The sequence below is a fragment of the Cupressus sempervirens genome, chromosome 1 (assembly GCF_028749045.1).
Source record: "Cupressus sempervirens isolate cs-2001-9-10 chromosome 1, ASM2874904v1, whole genome shotgun sequence".
Classification (NCBI taxonomy): Eukaryota; Viridiplantae; Streptophyta; class Pinopsida; order Cupressales; family Cupressaceae; genus Cupressus; species Cupressus sempervirens.
Window position 1 is genome coordinate 482,362,500 of NC_143118.1, and position 23,060 is coordinate 482,385,559.

Consider the following 23,060-nt stretch of genomic DNA (forward strand, 5'->3'; position numbering starts at 1 on the left):
AGCTAACTATACAACAGGATCTAGCAATATCCCCGGTAGATATTTACGTATTCTTCCCCAAAATAATATTCAGAATTCAAGCATATGAAAGTGCGTTACATACGAACAGTATAAAACCATTAAATTCTCATAAAATTCCTTAAAACATGTTATTGTATCATTATACAACAGCAATACAATAACCAGCATTCAAAATCCAATCTTAAACACAGTTTTACAGTCAGATTGGAACACTAGGAAAAAAACCTGTAAGCACATGCGAGACACTAGATGTGACGTCTCCACGGACAATGGGTTTGCATCCACTGTCTACCCGTACGAGGGGCTACGTCCTCACATTGGCTGAAAGCTTAAGCTTTCTTAATAACTCTCGCAAGAGAGAAACTGAAATCTGAATCATAAATCAACCATCCAAATGAATGAATCTCTTCTCCTTTTATCATCACAGCTATGACTCTTCAACTCCCTTCCTGGCTTTTCATCTTATCTCTCCTTCTCATTTTTGGCCCACTTTATAATATTAAATTGACCTTTTATAATTTGAATCCACACTCTCAAAGTCAATTTTAATATTATATGAATATGTCTTTAAATCTTCTAATGTCCCAAAAAGGGAACATTACACACACACACACACACAGAGTGGGGGGGATGTATTAGCCTATACTATATATCTGGTACGGTAAAGACGCTATCTGAGAGGAAACAAGAGTGTATAAAAATATGTTTGAGACTCTTCATAAGGAAGAGATGAATAAGGAATATACATGAATACTCAAAGATATGTATAAAACCATATTTGGTCCTACTACTATTTTTGCATGAGAAGAAAGGGGCTATAATATTTCCAAGGAGGGACTTGTCTAAATCCAATCAGTAGTACTATTCTCAAGACATGGTAGGCGTCAATGTTCCTGAAGCCTTGAGGATGATTCCCAAGGGCTTGGACCTGTAACCTTTGAGGGAGCCTATTGTAATTGGTCTCTAAGCACCTTGGTTACATGCCTAATCCTTTATCAAATATAAGTAGTAATAATTTTGGTATGCATGTTAATAATATATATAGATAGAGAGAGAGAACTTAATCTAATGAGATGAATGAATAATTTATCCTTACTGTGATTGTCTAAAACTAAATCATTATATCTTTATCCATACAGCTTAGAAAATAAATATTAAATATGGGTCAAACTGATAACGACTGAGCCTAAGTCTAAAAGGGGACAATACAAAAGTTCCTAAGTAAGAACATACAGAAAAATATAGAAAAAATTAATAACAGAAGATTTTATTTATTCTTTAGATTACTATAACAGTCCAGAAACAAAATCATTGAGCATAACTCACTGCATGTCCCAATATTCAGAACTGGATCCTTTGAAGAAGCAGATTGGATTCTCGATGCACAGACTCAACCCTGTCTTCATCAGGTGATAATGGCCACTGGCAAGGATTTCTGTCCTCCTGGGTATACTACAAATAACACCTGGAATGTCCTTTTCTACATCCAGCTAACTACTACTTAACAGATATGATAACAGCTACTGGAGAGTTACATCCCCGGAATCTGTTGTGGTTGTACCGATGAGCTTTTGCCCAGGGCACAAAAATGAATATAGCTGTACCACTTAGAGGTTTTTTAGGTTGAGTAATTTTCAAGATGACACTCGTCCTTCTGAGCATTGCCTATAAACTCCCCCTCTTGGGATCTTGAACTTATGACCTGAAGTCATGGCAGCCAAACCCATAATCAGGCAAAATTAACTGTCAAGCAACCTCCACAATTTCTGACATTTGACTCATTTCCACATTCCTTCTCTGAGGACAACTACATGGACTTCTTGTGACGAGTCCTTAACAGGGCAGCAACCTGATTTATTTGTTGACTAGCAAAATGGCCTTACTTGACTAATTAACTGGCCAACCAACTTGCCACCTTCTAACTGTGTACTGAGTCAAAAAGAGAACTAACCAAGCCTATTGATTAATTGAAGCTATAAAATAACCCAAAATATTACAGCAGCCACCAACATTGTGGCAAATGTAAGTTAACCAATGAGGACATGCATTTAGCCACCAAAAACAACATGGCTAACCAATTAGCTGAAAACCTTCATTATGGATGGTAGCAAGCCAAAGTAAAACAAGTCATTAAGCCATGAAACAGAGATCACCCTAAAAAATAAGATAGTTTGAAGCCAAGATTTCTTACAGAGAATGAAAAATATGTCATCTTACTTTGGATACCTGGATTTTCCGTAGATATGTAACAATCATTATGCCTGATTACTCTCTCAGAAAGTATGTTAGCAGCAGAAATGGAGCTTATACTTGTATCTAATGAGAATAAATTTCAGTATTACTTCAAAATGTAAGGTATCATGATTTCATTCTTTGTGTTTATCTCCTCATCATTGTACCAAAGTACATTCTAACTAGATTCTCGCTAAATGCCTGTTATAGCCTATTATAAACATACCATAAATTGATGCATCGAATTACTTAAGGGAAGATTGAATCCATGTGCCATACAATGTATGGCATATAAACAACACTCATGCTGCCCCCCTTCATATTCACATTATTTGAAAACCCTACTCGTGTGGCATGACTCTTCCCTTGAAGTCTCTTAGGAAGTTAATTTATTAAACTCTTGTCTTGTAATGCACAGGTTTCTGTGGGTGGCATCCACTTAGCAACATAAAAGGTCAGTTTACCTGCATGAAGGTGTGAACTCTAAACAAAGTCTACCATGATATTGTATGCTTCCATTTTGTCTAGATATTTAGTTAGCAACAAGTGCATTCAAGCTGTAACTTAACTAAAATGTGCATTCAATAGCTCCAACATGACAAATTGACAAAAACAATAATAGAATAAAAATCTACCTGATGGAGAGGCGTGAAGTTGTTTAGCCTTATCATTACAACTACCAATTAAAGCAGGCACTGCTCCTTCGTCATTTTCCAGAGCATGATCCTCGTCTTCAATTGCTTCAAAAACACTTGCTCTCAGCTCCGCCTAAGAAAAACCAATCAAGAAGTGTCAAACAAATTTGGAAGAGATTCATATACAATCTGCAAAAATTAGTCCTACAACCATGAAGATTTGCATACCAATTACCGTGATTTTCACTAACAAATAATGGATACACAAAGAGACCAAGCAAAACTTAATTTAATATCAAATTATCATTTTTTTACTATACAACTTAAGTTATTACCATTTCCTATTTCCATCTTAAGGATAATCTAACAAAATATTTAATAGTGAACAATTAGAGCTTCAGAATATTAAAGAACTATCATATATTCTAGAGGTTAAAAAAACATAAACATTATAGACTGAGATTTTCTCAACATCATTAATTCTATCTAGATCATAACACAAATGGATATTGAAAACCAAAACATGTTTAGGATTCATGCCATTATATCAATACCATGTTATATTACATTTCACCGCTTCTACTAACATTCAACAATCCATTATTATATGTATGAAACAACTATTTCATTCATGTATACTATCTAGTCATGTATTCAACAGAACAACAGAAGTCACTTTTTTCAGGAAACTGAACTTGAATGAGGTACTACAATAACAAGGAGAATTTATTAGGGATAAAAAAGTAGATAAGTACAACCATACAATATTACTTCCCAGTCTTTCTATTTCACAAATAGCTAAAAATTTGTACTCTATGCTATATTTTGAGGGAAAAGTGATCAACCTGCAGAAAGAAACATCTGCAGCACAGGAAACAAGAACTAGAAGGGAAATGCCAACTTTCCATAATCATGATTTACAGGTGCTAATATAGGCAGCCAATCTTTAAAAAAATTATCATACATACATAATTAAAAAGCTAATGCAGGTTTATTGATCAAAAAAAAGACAATGCAGGTTTCAAAAACTGGGAGAGACGCAAGATGTTGAACCACACGTTCTAAAATGGGTGAAAGTCACTGATATTAATCTATTAAACCAAAAATCCTTTGTGCAAATAGTACATCCAGCAAAGATATAGATTACCTTGCTTATGAATGTATCCTAATTCAAGAAGGCTTCTCACATGGAAACATTTTTGGCTAAGCATCCTGTGTAAAATTCTAAAGGAATATGATTGTATTAATCACATACACAAATATATAGAGTTTACAAAAGCTTTTGACAAGTAGTAAAAAAATCAAAAGCAAAGTCCTCTAAAATAGACGACTAAATATAAACTAATTAAGACAACTCAAAAAAAGAACTTAAATGATATTGAGTAAGATTCTAAAATAACAAGCTAAAAATAGCAAGATCCTAGGATACTAAAAACAGTCTAATACCCTCCCTTAACGTTCATGCTATTACTATACCAAGTTGCCCTGTAAACGTTCCCAGATAACCCTAACCAGCACCAAAAAACCAAGGGGTGAAAATCAGGAGTTTAATCACGAAAAAAAGATGCAGATGCAGAGTGAAAAATTGCGGCCACTGAAAATTGTCTGTCACATCAGAGAAACACAGCCAAAATACTCAATTTGAACCAGAAACCCATGCGCGTTTCCATGCAAACAGGATGCAAAAAAGCATTGTTACACATGCAGATACAGGCCCAAATTTGCAGGTTTGTGACGGATTTTAAAAATGAAAACCAAAATTCGCGCAAAAAAATACAGATGTGAGCTCAAACATTGCAGCCACGGAATGATCTAACCTGCATGTTTAGCATGTAAGGTTGCAGCAGAAAAACAAGGAATTTCGCGGACGAAAAACAAAAAAAACGCTGCACAGAATGATCTAACCTGCATGTTTAGCATGTAAGGTTGCAGCAGAAAAACAAGGAATTTTGCAGACGAAAAACAAAAAAAACGCTGGTAAAATTTGTAAGCAAAAAGAATGTGACCATGCAAATCGCAAATGGAAAAATAGGTCACTGAAAAGAAATATGACTTCCTGAGATTGTACATGGAGGATTTCCTGATCTCCTGAAATCATGCATTGAAGTCACAGATTTTAAACCATGGATTTTTTTCATGAACAAACACACAAAAGAAAATTCCAACCCATGCAAACTCAGCAAACCCTCGAATTTTTCTCCACAAAAGTTGTGCACGGATTTCTAGAAATTCTTAGCTTCTGCTATGATACTATGAGACTCTAAAAAATGGAATGGTTATATTAATAATTAATCAAATACACAAAAATAGAGTTTTACAAAAGCTACTAATGAAAAGCAAAAAGCAAAGTCATCTAAATATAGATGACTAAAAATAAACTAATTCAGACAACTCAAAATATTAGCTGTTAAACTTATTTCAAGCCAGGAGTACATTCACATACAAGGCACAGGATGGCATAACTCAATCCTACAACAAGGAATCCTTGACCATTCTTGTTTCGGCAAAAATTGAAACTTCCTTAATACCAGAATGTTGGGTGACGTGCATTCAATCTTTATAAAGGAGGAAAATTCTAAAAGATGTTAAAATATATTTTAAAGCTATAAAAGAATGTTTAAGGAGTAGGAAATTAAATAAATGGAAAATATCTACTACGGTACAAATAGAGTTCAGACTTGATGAAAGAGTGAAATTATCATCCAAAGTGAGATTACTACTGGATAATGGAGCCTGCTTCTGCTATTACTGCAAAGCAAAGTGTTTCTTCTAATGTTGCTGCTGCAAATCTTTTTTCTGCTTCTGCACTCTGGGAATTATCGGAGTCCACTCTGTTGGATTTGGTTCCTAAAAGGTTAAAGGATTGCTTTTAGTCAGATAAATTTGCTGCAGACTGCTGACCATTTTATTGCTCCTGTTTCCAAAGCATTATCCTTTCCCACTGGTGATTGACTGGGTACAGCATGACCTATTTGTTAGCCCAATATTTCATTTTCTTTGGATATATTTTATACTAAATATTATATGACATTTAATTGTTAAATTAAACTTAATTGAATAGAATAAAAACTTGCACATTAATGGGATTATGCGTTTTCATTACCCTCACAAATTTGTAAACTTCGATAAACAATCCCTTGCTTTTTGGTTTGATGCCATATTATCATCCTCTTCAGATTAAGCCTACATATCGTAGCTCTCTTTCCTCCCTTAAATGTTGATTCAAAACATTTTCCCAGTGAGCTCTTAATGCAGATTTGTCTATCTAGCATTTGTGCATCCCTCAAAAACTCTCTCTGTAACTTTATTTATACATTTGCATTTTGAACTTAATTTCACTTCTGAGTTAGATCCGACTACTATGGGCCTGCAGCACACCTCAGAGGATGTTCTTAGACCGCTCTCAATTTATGGCTGTCACCTCCTCCAGCTCTGTGAGTCTTCTGGGTTGTTGATTCTGAACAATTTATCCTTCCTTCCTAGATCGGACCTCTTTACTTGCTGGCCGCATTGTGGTGGTGCAAGTGTTGTTGACTATGTCATTTCCTCTCATTTCTTCCATTCGCAATTTCACCATTTCACGTCTCCTCTTAGTTGATCATGCTCTTCTTAGCATTTCGATTTGCATTTCACCCCATCCGCCCCTACCTTCACTCTGCCCTTCTGGTGCCGTCTCCCTCCCTACCTACTTTCATTTCCCTGAGAGTGATAGTGAGCTTTTTACGTATCACCTTAGGAGATTTCTGACACCCGCTAGCTTTAATGAGTCGCTTGCTGCCTCTAACATGTTTGATTCGCTTGCCTTTGCCATCTAGGATTCTACTCTCCTTTCTATTCCCCACCATTCCCCTTCCTCTCTCAGAGCTAAACGTCGGAATACCTGTCCTATGAATAAATGGTTTGATGCTGATTGCGAAGCTTTCCATTGCTTTGTTCATGTCACCTTTGAGGCTCAATCTCCTACCCTCACCCATCTGCGCCTTTCATACCTTTGTTTCCTTCATCGTAAGACACGTTCCTTTGCCTCCATTCAGTGCAGAACCCTTTGCTCCACGCTTATTTAGAATCCCCAGATCTTTTGGCGTACCCTTTTCCCTTGTTGCTCCCTCCCGTCCTCCACTCTTGACTACCGCTCTCTGACCTCCCATATTACTACGCTTTACGACATTCCTGGGCAGCCACCTCTCCACTCCACTCCACCTCCTTACTGTCGCTTGTTCACCTACTCTAGTATTATGGAGGCCATCAGATCTTTGAGATGCAGCAGAGCAACAGATGAAGAGGGTTTCCAAGCAGAACTTTACAAACTTGGTGCTTCAATTCTTGGATCTTACCTTCCTACACTCTTTAATAGAGAGGTTTGCACTGGGTTTCTTGATTCCTAGTCTAGATATGTGATTTATCCTATTCACAAGTCTGGGCCTGCTTCTGATCTGGGTAACTACAAAACTATTATGATAGGAGACACTTTTGCCAAACTTTATGCCACTGCTCTAAACACCATGTTATCTAGTGAGCTTGATAGACGAGGTTGTAGGGCTAAAGGACAGGTTGGTTTTCGGGCAAACTATCAGACTATGGATCATGTGTTTACACTACGAGCTATCATTGAGGAGGCCGATACCGCTCTCAAAAGGTCTATTGTTGTTTTGTGGACTTTCGTCAGGCCTTTAATTTTGTTCCTAGGTTGGCTTTATTTCAACGGCTTCATGAGATTGGGATCTTAGATATGTTATAGACTGTTATTATGAGACTTTATGAGAGGGTAACCGGTAGGCTCAAGACTTTGGAGGGCTTTTCTGATCCGATTCAGAGCACCATTGGGGTGAAGCAGAGTTGTCCTCTTTCTCCTACATTGTTTGGTTTGTATATTGATGAGTTGGAGGATTTCCTTTTGAAATCCTCCCAATTGGGAGATGGGTGTTATTTGTATCAGGTCTTGATCTCCATTCTCCTCTTTGTTGATGATGTGGTTCTCTTGGCTTCTTCTCATGACAGCTTACAAAGACTCCTTGATGGTCTAGCTTCTTTTTATGTTCTGCGGCAGCTTGTGGTCAATTTGTCTAAGACACGGGTTATGGTCTTTAACTGTTTAAAGACCTCACATCTTCATTTTTTTCTTTCAGGGACGGGAGGTTGAGATTACTCCCTCTTATATGTATCTCAGTGAGAAGTTCTTAGGACCGTGTTTTAGTTTGACACCTGCTATTCAGTCCAAAGTTAGTAAGGGTATGGGTTCCCTGACTTTGCTCGAGAGACAATGCTTCAGGCATCATTTTCAAGATATTTCGTCCAAGTTGTCCCTTTTCGACTCCTTGGTTCGTTCAACATTTCTCTATGGTTCGATTGTTTGGGGGCCTTCTCTTATTACTTCTGATTGGGCTTCTATTGAGCGGGTTCAAATGTTGTTATGACGTATCATTAGATGTCACAGACACACCCCTCACAACATTGTCTTGGCTAAGTTTGGTGCTCATCCTCTCAAACTTGTCATCATTTTTGACTTGATTTGGTTTCTTCATCGGCTTCGTGGTTTTATGGAGACATGTGTTGACCGACATAGATACTATCATCCGGCATACTATTCTTCGGTGGAGATTATAAGATCCGACATTTCTGCTAGGTCTCAATGTTGGTATGCTCATGCCACCTCTTTGTTGGGTTCGATCAAGATTAACATGGATCATCTTCCTCCTTATTAGTTTTTGTTGGATGCTCCTGCTCATCTTCTCCCCTCACGTCAGGAGTTGAATGAGCATGTCCGACAAGATATTTATAGACAGTACATTACCACTACTTGGAGCAATCCCTTGGGGGGTCTACGACCTAGGATGGCCTTCTATGCGGAGCATTTTCTTGAGATTCAGGATGGTATTGTTGTTTGTCCTACTTATCTCTATCAGTGTTGGAATCATGCCTTACAGTTTTCTCTAGGCTCATTTAGAGTTGGTTCTCATCGCCTCAGGGTTCAGACTGACCACCATATGGATCGGGCTAATAGGTTATGTCAGTTATGTACTTTGGTAGAGGTTGAGATTGAGATCTTCATATTTCGTTGTCGTCTTTACTATGAGATCAGAGGGAGATTTTATTGCCTTTTCAGAGATTGTTCTTCTCTTTCGATGCTCTTCAGCTATATTGATTAGTAGTGTCTTACACTTTTTCTTCAGGAGGCCACCCATCTTCGAGATATTACCTTGCAATATTTTATTCCTCAGGGGCATACTTCAGATCAGCTCATTAACGCCTTTTTCTCTCCCTTGTCTCCTCCACGGGATTTGAGAAGGCCTTCCACTACTTCTCATTCCAGATCAGTCACACATTGTACCAATCTCTCCAGGCAGCGACAATCCTATAGCGGTTCTTCACGGCATTCTAAGGCTATGGATAGTTCACAGGTGTACCTCTCTATTACTAATTTCTTTGTGGCAAGGAAGGGCCCTTTGTCCTTACCTTGTCTTCTTTATTGTTTCTCTTGCTTTTGTTTCTTCTTAGTCACCGTTTGGTGCTTCTGCTTTGGCCAACTCTTCTATTTGTATGCTCAGTCCCATAAACCGTTTTGGTTTTTCGTGGACATTAATATTATTATCTTATCTTATCTAGCCCTGTTTTTGAGAGTTCAAGTTCTAGATTTTTCTAATTGAAAAAATTGGAGTTTTTCTATTAAGTTTTCCTAAACACCCATATGTTTTTCTCGTGTTCTATAACAATCTTGATAACCAATAAAGGTTTACAGAAATCTATTGAAAACTCTAGATTTAGATGTGTGATTCGAATGACTGCACACATTCTAGTGATTTTGGTACCATTTTCAGCTATTCCAAAGCGTCCTAAAGGGTTCTACTGAAATATATTAAAAACTCTAGGTTTACACATGTTTTCTTAAAATTTGAACAACTGTGTGCATTCTAGAGATTTTGGTGTCATTTTCAGCTATTCCATAGCATTCAAAAGGGTTGACAAATTCAAATCTGACTCTATAACCACTCAACCAATCACAATTTCAATGGGCTTCACAGCTCTTCATTGCCTTAGCTTGAGGAGTACAATCCTCTTAAGAATCCTTAGGTATCCCTAAGTGGGGTTCTGCAATGCAATAAGAGTTAAGATCTAGAGAGCAACCACACTTGGGATTTAGGCCCCCTTCCTAGGGAAAGTAAACTTTTCAATGCAAGTCAATTTATTGAACCAAATTGTAGTGGATGGACCAATTGACAAGCATAAAACTCATGTAGTTCTTTAGATTAACTACTCAAGACTTTTGTACTACTTGTCAAAATGAATTATATCCTTGTTCTTGCTAAACATTTCTTCATTGCAATCCTCATAAGAAAATTAGGGGTCAATTCAGAATTTCTCAATTGTTTCCTGACTTTGGAAGTCTCTCACTATATGGCCTCAAACACGCCTCAATTCAGAATTTCTCAATTGTTTCCTGACTTTGGAAGTCTCTATATGGCCTCAAACACACCTCTCAAGCCCAGTATGCCAAGATGGACCCCTCCTTTCTACAATCAGGTTCACCTGATGCCTCTTGGATCAAAACATGTAAAATCCACAATAGGATGACACTCTCACATTACTAGAACTGAATGTTGACAACTTCTTGATCACAAGGAGACATTCGTCCACCATTTATGTTGTAAATATTGCTATTAATGAACATTTGTTAATGTGAAACTTGAGACTTTTGGTTTACTTCTTGGGGATTGAAATCACTCAACATCCTCACTTATTCCCATTGAATGGCTCTCTAGATTGAGAAAGATAGATTGTAATCCTACACCAACTCCCTTTTTGTCAAGGGTCAAGTCTGAGGCCTAGTGTCCTACGTCATCAATGGATGCTACTTTGTATCACCAATTAGTTGCAAGTCTCAGATACTTGACTCACACAAGGCTTTCCATTGCATATGTCGCAGGCATGGACTCTCAATTTATGCAAAAGCCACAAGCTACATTAGAAAGCAACCAAGCAGATACTCTATGTGCAAGGCACTCACAAGTGCGGGATTGGGAAACACGCACTCAAATTGGGCAAGTGATTCTCAAGATAACAAACTTACTTCAAGATATTGCTTCTCAGTTGGTTGCAGTTCATTTTGTTCATTGAGCATGAAGCAATCTACAATAACTCTTTCATATACAAAGGTTGAGTCTTAAGGAGTAATTAATGTTTCCATCAAGGTCATTTAGCTTCAAAATATTTGACTAAGATTTGAACACCACTCCAAAAGCCTTCTATCATCTTTTGTAATAACTAGAGCACATTACAAATCTTAAGAAATCCTTCCATCAAATAGCATACCAAACATCTTGGAGTTGATTTATGATCACACCATGAATCTTCAGTTTTGTCTAAAGATCAGAATGAATCACAAGTATCTTCTTGCTTTTTGGTTCTATTCTTTATCCTCATCCTCATCAAATTTGAAAACTATAACGCTATATAATGTAGCTCCCTTTCTTTGAATGTTGATTCGGCAACTTCTGTCATGACCTCCTAATGCAAATATGTCTTCTAGGTTTTGTGCATCTATTAAAACCTCTTCCTATTAATTTATTATGTACCTAAAGATGGCTATTTACTTCTCTCACAAAAGTTTCTCTATTAATGATCTTACAAATTTTAAGACCAATACCCCATATAGTTGTCATTGTTTGCATATAATTGCTAGCTACTCCTAGGTCTCATTTCCATAGTTTTCTTCATTATTTTCCTCTTCCTAATGATGGACCAATGAATGTGATCCAAAATATTAAATAAAAAGCACACATACTTTTATCAAAAAAAATCATTCATATTCTAAACAATGTTTTAGATGGAGAAGAGTCCTCTAGTGAAAGAGGCAGCTAAAATCTAAGAATGTAAATGCATCCTTGGACCTAGGTTCATCTCTCAAGCAACCCACCTTTGCAACTATTATTGGCACTATCCTATGGAGAGAAAGGGTTTTGATCCTATACAATTAACTTCTTGTGCAATTTGATGTTCCAAGGAAATCACTACGTTGGTATCAGGTGATAATGTGAGAATTGAGAAGCTCACTATGCAACAAGCAGAGTAATTTGCAAATTGCCAATCTCTAGCAGAGTTTTTCCAAATCTTCAATCTTAGGTATCATTGAATTGGAAGTCCTTTTTTTCAAATTCTATTGATGTTTACCCCTGCACTAATCAAGGACTTTATTTTATCTTTTATGAATCCATAATTGATAAAGCGAATATACATGAGAATGGACCATGATTTTGGAGACATTCTATTTCACTTCTAGGGTCTTCAACATCTGATGGGGTCCTTTTGAACACTTCCAATTTGGGTTAGACTACCTTATTTCCAATTATAGTTTTGGATTTATTCTAGTTTAGAGATTTGGTAACTCTATTAGAACTTTTTGGCTATTCTCTGGAAACAAATGCTCTTTCCTATCCAGCTTATGCCCACATTCAAGTTGAGTGGCATATTTTGAAGGTTTAACTAATTGAAAGCGAAGGACCAAATTCGAAAATAGCACTTAAATTATAAGATGGCACACTGCCATCAAAACTGCCACATTCTAGAGAATTAAGAAAATAATTGCTCCAAGGTTAAGCCTAAACCATTTAGTCAACCCTCATGGTTTGCATGGTTTGCATTTATGTTACCTAGACTTTTTATACTACCTGTCCTTTTTACTTTTTGCCCTTCCTTCTCCAGGGGCTGCAAAATGGTGTATCTTTGAAGTCTTCCTCCACTCCTATAGCACCCTCCACCCTCCCTTGGGCACGAAGACCCCTTTTCTTCCTTCTGCAATCATTGTGCTTGGTGTTCCTTTCTATCCCCCATTCTCAGTGGTATTATTTTCCCTACTCACAAACCCACCCACGAACCCAAATGGGGAAAAAAAAATTTGCCCGAACCCATCAACCCAAACTCGAACCCAAATTATTTTAATTTAAATAAATGCTCATAAAGGGGATTTGAAGATTACTGCCTTTTGGAGGAAAACTCTATTTGAGAGAGGCTAAGCGAGATGGAGGAGGCATATTGATCAACCATTCTGTTTTCTGATTTCTACACCTTGGTTCCACATAACTTGAGAATGAAAACCCTCTAGTTTTGAAAATGGAGGACGACCCAGAATTCCTTGAAGTGATTTTGCACAAAAATCACCTTTATGCAGATTTGTTATACTTTTCAGTTGGTAATCAAGATGTATCTCATATCTAAAAGCAGATTTACACTTCAAATAAGCAGAAACAGTTTAGGGTTCTAACTGATCCATTCTCGGTAAAGTTTTAGCAGTTTTAGGTCTGTTCAGGATAGATTAGACGGCAAAGTCAGGTAGGTAAACAGTGCCAACAGTTAGGGTTAAACAGATGCTAATCATATTAGCTTTTGAGGCAATCAAAGATTGGGTTAATCCACCATGCTCTTAAGTAGAGTTCACTGCTTGATAACCCAAGAGAATTTGATAGTTTTTGAAGGAAAATTGAAGGACAGAATAGTTTCTAAAAACAATGCCATATTCAAAGGAGAAGAAAGTGTTGAATTCTATGATAAGAAATTTTAGTTGCTGGAGGTATTTTGAATTTCATTAATTGCTGGTTAGGTTTTGGTGAAATTATATAAATAATTGTTTCTGAAGGGGATATTATATAAGCACTTGAATAAACTGCTGGTGATTGTTTTTTGATTTTCCAATCATCTGATAAATTTTATTGAATGGTGGCAATATTTTTGGTCATGAAGATGTAGAATTTATGTTTATAAATCAGTAACGTTCAGATTGAAAACTGAAATGCTATATAGCGTCAGGAATGAGTTTATACCATTTTAAGACAAGTTCTTGATGTAAACCAATAAAGTGCAAGGATGATATTTTTCCTTTTGTCACCTATTTTAATGTTGGTCTTAAAAATTGTTCTCTAATATTATTTGGTATAATATTAGAGGGTCTTTTGGGGGTCCTCGCCAAAGAAATTATCAAACTGATCCAGCCAAAGTCAAAGGATGCCAACAACCACCCCCTTGAGATAGCACAAAAGGCAAAGTCATCATGGCACAGTTATCTCAAAAGATAAAGAAGGCTTTTGAAGTGGTGTTCAAATCTTAGTCAAATATTTTGAAGACAAATGATTTTCATGGAAACATGAAATGCTCCTTAAGACTCAACCTTTGTATATGAAAATGGATTATGAGCAGCAAGATTGGGGTTAGGCCCACTCTCTACGTCAAAATGGATTATAAGCAACAAGATTGGAATTTGGCCCAATTTCTGGCTCAAGATGGATCATGAGATGGGGTTTGGTCAACTTTTTGGATTACGAGCAGTGAGATTGGGGTTAGGCCCACTTTCTAGCTCGAAGAAATGTGGGATCTAACAACTTATCTATATGCTCCATCTTTGCATATACTCGTGTATATTTTGTGCTTTATGGTATGCTTTGTAACAGCATATATTCAAGTGCATGTTTTGTGTTTGGTTCATGTCTAATTTGTTCCACATATGAGGATAGCTAGAGCATAGTAGCTGGAAACTCCTTTGTCCCTCCTCAAGCACATGTATCATCCTGTTGAATTTGAAAATGTATCTGATAGAGCTTGGATATAACTCTAATATTGTACCAATGTGTGCCCAAAAAACATTTGATTTTCCAACGGTACCAAATACTATGTGGTTTTTTTTTAAAATTTGATGTAAATCTTCCCAGATTTAATTTTAAAAAGCTTCATTAATGCAATTTTAAGAAAAAATGGTATAAACAAAACCTACACCAAATGAGAAAGACAAATGAAATGTTTTTCTAATTCATTAACCCATTTTTATTGGTTATCTTGCAATGCAACTCTACTATTCTAGCATAATGTAAAAGTGTTCCATTATCATGTAATTATTTATGTGGCATTTATGTGACTATATTGCTTTTGAGGTAATGAAAATCTCCCCTAATAACTTAGAAATCTGTAAAAAATATGTGTACGTGTTTTTTTCTTAAAATCATTTCCAGCTGTATCCATATTAGGGTATTAAAAAATGTTTGTATCCATATCCATTATTCGTATCCGTGTCCATGCAACTTTGAACTAGAGTAAACAGATACAAATTGCATTTGGGATCATAGCTATGTGTCATGCTTCTAATCCTTATATTAATATATGTTAGGCTCACCCTTGATTTAACACAGAGATATATATTGGATATTGCAAAAATGTTGGGTTAACCAAATTAAATACAGAAAACAAATCTCCAAGAATTGGTTTAGAACCTTCATGATTCAGTTCATAAAAACCTGCATTGCTGGATGACAATCAGTTTTGCGAAGGGCAGACTATCATGTCCCCACCATGTTTAGCACAAGAAAACGTGCCTTAATCTTAAGATTTCACAATTTTCTATAAGCGAAGTGCTGAATCCTCTTCATAATATCACTAACCAATAATGCTCTCAGACAGGGAACAAATACAAGGAATCAGCACATCATAGATTAGAAACAATTCCCCTTAAGCATCAATTTAACATGGTGATTAGAATCAGTAGAAACTTATAGTAAAAATACAGCAAATCTATTTAGAACAGCAATAATTGGTATGAGTATACAACAGCACTCATAAACAGCTAGCAAACCCAGTGATTGTAATATTAAGCAGCATTTAAGAAATGTTATTGGTGGAACTTGGCCTTGAATTGTCATCACTATAGATCAAACCTCAAGGGGCATGGTTAAGAAGGTTGTGACTATTCAGAATGGGCACCAATTATAAAAAGGGTGCCTCTCTTCAAAGAGGCATGAAAGTATAAGACATAGAAGACCATGATGGAGGAATGGGAGAAGGGAACAATGAGAACCTGATTGATACTCACAAGAAGGGAATAAATTCATAAATCAGCATTGGCACTCATCCATGAAAGTAAACAAAATAGAAGACCATGATGGAGGAACAGGACAAGGGAGAAGAAGAGAACCTGACTGATACTCACAAAAAGGGAATTAGTTCGTAAATCAGCATTAGCACTCATCCAAAGAGCAGCGACCAGCATTGAAAGAGGGAACAAGCATCAAGTCAGATCTGTTAATATTGCAACAGAAGACTGAAAGGCAAGATATAGGAAAGTCCCAAAAAGGGTACATCACAGTTTCATCATAGTTTCATTTCAAGAAGGGGACATTACAACTTAGCTGAGGGCTCTCCCCACTTCAGCCTTTTTGCCCAAGGGTGACCTTCCATGTTGAGAATTACTTGCAAATTTCAGCCTAGTAAGCCCAGAGTGGTTTTTAGATCTCAAATTGCTATTACCTTGATTTTCTACAATACTGTAACTCAAATCTCTTAGGTTACTCCTATGCTATTTTATGGGATACTAACATCATCTGCAAGAAAAGGGACACACAGATTCAGCTATCTTTAGGATGTTGTAACTTATAACCAAGGAGCATTCCATATTCAAGTGCACTTTATCATGAAAGCCGGAGGTAATGCTGGGGCCTCTGTCATGCAACTTGAAAACAAAAGCAATTTATTTTTTGTTACAAGAATTACTGTCAAATTCAATGCAATAATTTGTCTTTACCACTTTTCAATTTGCGAGCTGTCATTAGAAGCTGGTTGCTTAACGATTCATACCATCCATTAAACATGTGTAAGTGCTTAAATGTGAATCTAAATTATGTATATTGGAAGGTAAGTTCGTGGCTAAATATTCCTCATTTTATTTCTTTTAGTTTTGTGAAGTGCATAAGCATAGGACCCAAGATTAATTGTCTATTTTTAGGACATTATTAAGGCTATATTAGAATTATCTATTTAATTACACATCTAATTAACTTGTTTAGTTTTAGATTAATATTTTTTACTTGAGGTTTTGTATGAAAGGAAAGGTATTGGACAAGATTATGACAAGAGCTTATTAATCATTCTACTGATGCCCTTTCAATTTGACTTGATTAAGATTGCTGGCCCATCATTCATGCTTTGGCATATTTGGCTGGAGAGGAATCGTCGAATCTTCCAAGATGTTCGGCTTGGTGTTTTGCATCTTTGGTGGAAGATCTCACATTCTCTTCAGGAAACTATTCAAGTGAAGTGTGAGCTAGTTAGGGGTATGGATCCGGTTGATCTTGCTATATGCAATCGCCTCAATTTTCATCTTCAAGATGGGGCTGCAGCTCAAGGGTTTCCTTCTATGTCCAAGCAGCCTCAACATCAGAGGAAAGGTCGGGTGAATCGGGATGGGCATTGGACTCCTCCTCCCTGTGGAGTTCTCAAAATTAACACTGATGGTTCTTCCCGAGGGAATCCAGGCCCTGCTGGTATTGGGGGAGTGGCTCGTTGCAATTCTAGTGATGTTAAATTCTTTTTCTCAGTTCATAAGGGTGATTAAACTAACAATCTCATGGAAGCTCAGTCTATTTTATATGATGTGGAACAATGTTGCTTGCGGGGATGGAGTAAGATTATCTGTCAGTCTGATTCCCAAGTGGTGGTGAACTTGCTTTCCTCGCAGGAGCTTGAGGATGTTAGTTGGCAGCTGGCCACTATTGTTAATCAGATTATTCTCTTTTCTACCTTTTTCAGTTCATTAGGTTCACTTATATTCCTCGTGAATGGAACAGAGCTGATTGTTTAGCCAAATGGGCTTCTAGTCATGCTCCGGGTTGGAATATTATGGATAGGAAGCAACTTTCCTTTGAGATGGTGCAAGAATTTGATGAACTTGTTGCTCAGGATCGAGCTCCTTGTTGAGCTCTCCTTGTTGTATTTCTTTCTGTCTTAATAAATTTTTACCACTCTTTTTCCAAAATTTGACTTGATTAAAAATTTAAAATAGCTTCAATGACAACGTAGGCTAAATAATGTCTAGAGCCTCTTCCCTATTCCTTTGACAAAATATTTTAAACTTACAGACTTGGCCATAGGCTTATTTCCAATCAATCCATTACAAACAGATTTAGTGCTCAACTATATATTGCCAAAATAATAACCTGTTTTAGTTTACTTATCTAGATAAATTTTCTCTAAAATGCAATGGAATTATTACTAGTCTTGATTTAAAGGGAGCCATAAAATCTTACAAGATGTGAACTATGAAAGGAAGCCTTCTTTTCATGCATTGCAGGAACCTTTATTGCTCAAGTCAATAGGAACTTAGCCACATTCCTAAAGAAATGGCTCCAAAAGATTAGGCAAATGCTCACGGGATTCTCCTCTGATATTTGATTGATTATGTGGTTCACTAGCTAGATTTCAAAAAGGGCATCCCAAAAGCCCTCTCACTACTGTACATATTAGTAGACTGAATTGAACAGTCAGATAGTGCCTCATCACCACGGTAGACTGCAACCGAAACTTTTTTACCTCTACAATGAACCATCCACCGTTATATCATAAGAGACCTTCCTCCTTTACAGTGTGAAAAGGCCTCAAAGGATAGCCCTGAAGCACGCCCACGCCACCTTTCAGGCATCAACATTGGGACCATTGCTTGTTGCTAAATAGCCCAAACTATTTGTAAGCATTATAAATTATTTCCGTTGGTTGTGAAGACTAGGTTCCAGCTCCTCTCTGTCCCTGTTATTTTGCCTTAGGTACCCTTTTCTGCTCATTAGATGGTTCACCTCATCACTTTTCTTATTCTACAACTTACATTTCCCTTGGCAGTATGTTTTCTTACTTACTTAGACAACAAGTTCCTTATGTGAATTTGTCGGTTGCCCTCCTATGATCTGTTTACAACTAAATTGTTCAAATGGTTTGATATGAAGTTGGGTTCTAATAACCTTGAAAAGTTTTGCAAAATTGAAAACCATAAATTTAAAAAAATGAAATACATTATTCACTAATGAATCTTTTTTTGGCTCCTCTAAATGAATCCAGATTAGCATTCAAAAGCAGCAAATAAGATTAATACCACTTCTATTTTTTCATTTACAACAAATAGAAAATAGCATGTAGAGAAGTCTTCAGAAATGCCAACTGCAAATGTTCAAAGGTCGATTAAGCGCAATCAAAGCTGTCTCAGATGTCTATTTTCAAATAGCAGATTGAATCAGTTAGCAATCAAACCATTGCATTGAGGAGATGGTGATAACAATCATGTCAAAGTAACTTGGGGAAGATGTGCATCCCATTTATTTTGACCCTTAAGAGATAATGGATCGTTACCGTGCACATGTTTTTTTATACTAGTTCCGTATTTCCTCTATTATAAGCTCAATTAAAATTATTCCAATGCATTTCATTTTTCTGATAATCATAAAGCAAAGATTCTACCATCACGGTACAAGAAAATTCCAATACTTGTACTATCAATTGACATATTTAGTTTTTACACATGAAAATTAATTGCATACTTAAACTTTCATCTCTAGACTTCTCTTCAGAGAATTCTATCTTATTTAGAAGTGTTTTCTCTGCCCTTACTGCAAAATCCTTGTCACCTAGATATTAAAGAAAATCCTCTAGTCATGCCTGATACCAATCCCTTGTGTCCCCAATTGCCTTGAATTAGAACTAGAGTTACCAAATGCAATAATTGAATAATACATGCTTTCTATGGAAATTGAAAGGCCGGGTAAAGTAAAATGTACAATGTTGATCACATAAATGAAATTGCACTGGCATTCCTGTCATACATGTTACTGCAATATACATCAGAGAGAATCTCTATATCATAGGGGGGGTGGGGGGTGAGGGGCGGGAGGAGAGAGAGATTGTACTGTCACTCCCTAACATACATCTTACTATAATATGTCATCGGAAATTTCTACACCATGGATACAGAGACAAAGATGGTGGCGGAGACGGAGAAAGAAAGAATGAGCTGACATTCCAACCATAGATCTAACTGCAATATATGCCATACAGCATATCTATACCGTGGGAAGGGAGAGGGGGAGAGAAAGAGGTTACTGCCACTCCTAACATACATCTTACAGCAACATATGTCGCAAAGAATCTCTATACCAGAGAGAGAGAGAGATTGTACTGGCATTCCTAACATTTGTCTTACTGTGAAATGTCATTAAGAATCACTATATAATGGAGAAGGGGAGAGAAAGAGATTGTAATGTCTTCCTAATATACATTTTCTTGCAATATATGTCAAACAATCTTTATACCGTGAAGAAAGCGAGAGATCATGCCGCCTTCACAAGGTAAATCTGTTTGCAATATACAACAGAGTATCTTTATGCCATGGAAGAGACAGAGACATTGTAATGTGATTCCTAACATAAATCTTACCGCAATATATATCAAAGGGAATCTCTACAATATAGACACAGCGGAGACTCAAGAGAAAGAATCGTTTATCTTACCAAATTTTCACCCAGTATGAATCTTGTAATACTGCTTGAGACCTATTAGAGAATAATAAATTAAGTAGACCTATGTGTTGTTATTAAAATAAATGAGAACGCTATATACGCAAAGGGCTCTGCCAATCAATATTGAATATGCATTGAGATCAAAATGTCAAAAGTTAAAGATAGTCCCGTGCAAAGACACTTCCATTAAAAATTTGGTATAATAATTGGTTGCGCGCATAAAAGAATTCATCATAGTTAATGGCATGCAATCTCTAATCCTCCAATCTGACTAAATATTTTCAGAATTTTCTGCCTGGGTCTAAAACAAGTAAATGCAACTGGATTGTTAAAAAAATGGTGTCCATCAAGAAAACGGCAAGAGGCCCAGTTCAAATGATCATGTGACTACGTATTAAGGAGATTTAGCCAAGTGAAGAGAATACTGAAGAAAACTTATATGACACTTCACCAAATTTTAGAATGATTTGGACAAATTAATGTAGAATCTTCAAATCCCGCAAATTATAGTTAAATAGTACATATAAATGTCTTTTTTCAGATCCGGATCTGGGCAGAACCCCTTGCGGAAATATGTGGAATTTTCTAGCCTTTAGCTATTCCTATATTGTGCTCGATTTTGTACCAACATTGGTTCAATCTGAATTTTACCATTAAACCTACACTGTCAAAATGCACGAGTACAGCACTCAAAAACGTGCCAGAGGACGCTGGCCAGATAGCCAGACCGGATAAAATCCTACTTAACAGACAGAAAGGAGTGACTACGAATGCACCAAATACATGACTATGGGCTTTTTAACGCTCAGAAAAATGCCACACTTGCAAGCATTTCATTTCAAACGCCACTATTTCCAACGCCACGGGAATAAAAAAGAAATTTACCCATACAACTAATGCCTTATTTTCCGTTCCTCAAAACTCATCAAGGAAACAGAAGACCACCAGATGCAAAAGCATTCCGGGATTACGAAATATGCAAATTTACAGGTCCTCTATGAATCGAACAAAAATTGAAAGAAAATGCAATAGACAACACCTACTAATCGGAAAAATTTTAGAGAAGCAAGTAATTTAGCGGGGATTAAACTGAGGGTTTGGAAACTTACTCTAATCTTAGCAAGGACGCCTTTCTTTTCCAAAGATCGAGTCACCAGGGTCTTCAGATCCATCATTTCTCGCATATAATCATCCATTTTCGTTCTGATCGCATGCCCAATTTATATGTTTCAACTGCAAATAACCGTCTTCAGCTAGAAAAGAAACTATTTTGGATGTTTGCTCTCTCTGTGCTTCCTCTACCCCGCAAAAGCTTCAACGAATGCAAGTTCCCTCCTCCGCCTACCCATTCAGAAATTGCATACACAGAAGCGGGCCTTCCAAAATCAACCACTTGCGTTTAATCTTAGATTAAAGTTTTCTACTAATTAAACCCGGCTTCATCACCATATTGAAGGGAAAACGAAATACACTGTCTCCTATTTTTTATTTAAATAAAATTGCCTTTATGGGTGTCATGGGAAACTCCGCACGTGTATTAGTTATATTTACGATTTTCTTATATTTTTCATACAATTATACATTTATTTTTTGACGACGATAATGTTTTAATATAATTGTATTTTAATAAATAGTGAAATTTTATGTAGTGATGGATTTATTTAGATTTAATATATTGGTATTTGGGGATAGGTTGTAATAAGTCCTTTGGGGGATTTGGGCCGAAGGATTTAAGAACTCAAGGTATAGCCTTGTCTGCCAAATGGATTTTTCAGTCCATAGAGGGTGATTCTCCTTGGAAAGTTCTAGTTAGGAGCAATATTGAGAGGGGTGTTCCTAGAAAAGCTAAGTCTTGGACTAGCCTCCCTTTTGTGACCTCATTCTTGGTAATTTTACTATCATGGTTCAAGGCTTTGTGGTTTTCAGGTCTATTTGGAAGGCTTGGGATCATGTTAGGAAATTCATCACTAACAAGGAGTTTCATTCCAATATTCAACTCCATGGTGAAAGATCCATTTGGTGGAATCTCCACCTAAATGGTAAACCTTTGGCCCTTACCCAAGGGTGTTCTGCTAAGCAGTGGGCTAATAAAGGTATTAAACAATTTATGGATCTCTTTGAGTATGATCAAATTATGCCTTGGAATGTTCTTAAGGATAAATATGCTATCCCGGATTCCCATAGAAGAACTTATAACATGATTGTGCAAGCTTCTGTTGGTCTTCCCACTATTTGCCACACTGATTCTCTCAAGTTCCTGAAGTGCAAATGGCCTAGTGGTATCATTACTACTCTGCTCAAAGCTAAGAATATTTATAAAATCATTGATTGTAATATTGATATTATCAATCATGTTAATGCTGTTTGGTACTCTTCTTATGACGTTGATGCTTTGAAAAAGTATTTTGATATCTTGTGGAAGAATCCTGTGGAACCCAAGATAAGATGTTTCAAATGGTTAGTTTTGTTGGACAAGCTACCTATAAAGAGAGATTTTGTTAATTCTGATATTTGTAACTTGTGTAGAGTTCTTGAAACTGGTAGACATATCCTTCTTGATTGTATTTTTGCTAAAGAAATATGGAAAATGTTTGGCATTGTTTATCCTATTAATGTTAATATTTTTTATATTTTTTCTGGTCATATTAATGGTCTTCCTAAAGATACCAATTTATTTTGGAATATATTGTTGTCTAACATTCTCTAGCAGATCTGGAAGTGCAGGAACGAGGAAAGGTATCAAGGTAAGCATAGGGATCTTACTAAGTTTTTTCGAAAACTCACTTACTTTAAAATCTTCTTACAAGTGCAGACTACTATGATGATTGAACGGGACAATATGAGGAGGTTCCTTCGTGATGGGCAT

At 36.6% G+C, this 23,060-nt stretch overlaps 1 protein-coding gene across 1 annotated transcript in view; it reads right to left on the reverse strand.

The window, feature by feature from the left end:
- The window catches only part of LOC149578368 (protein TONNEAU 1a-like), a 56,134-nt gene extending 34,424 nt beyond the window's left edge, over positions 1 to 21,710 (reverse strand). Inside the window, exons 1-2 of the mRNA XM_089828552.1 lie at positions 21,304 to 21,710; positions 2,889 to 3,021 (exon numbers count right to left, since the gene is read on the reverse strand). Of these exons, the coding sequence (XP_089684678.1) occupies positions 2,889 to 3,021; positions 21,304 to 21,390 (220 nt within the window). The 5' untranslated portion in view covers positions 21,391 to 21,710. The remainder of the gene's footprint in view (positions 1 to 2,888; positions 3,022 to 21,303) is intronic.
- Positions 21,711 to 23,060: the final 1,350 nt, after the last annotated feature.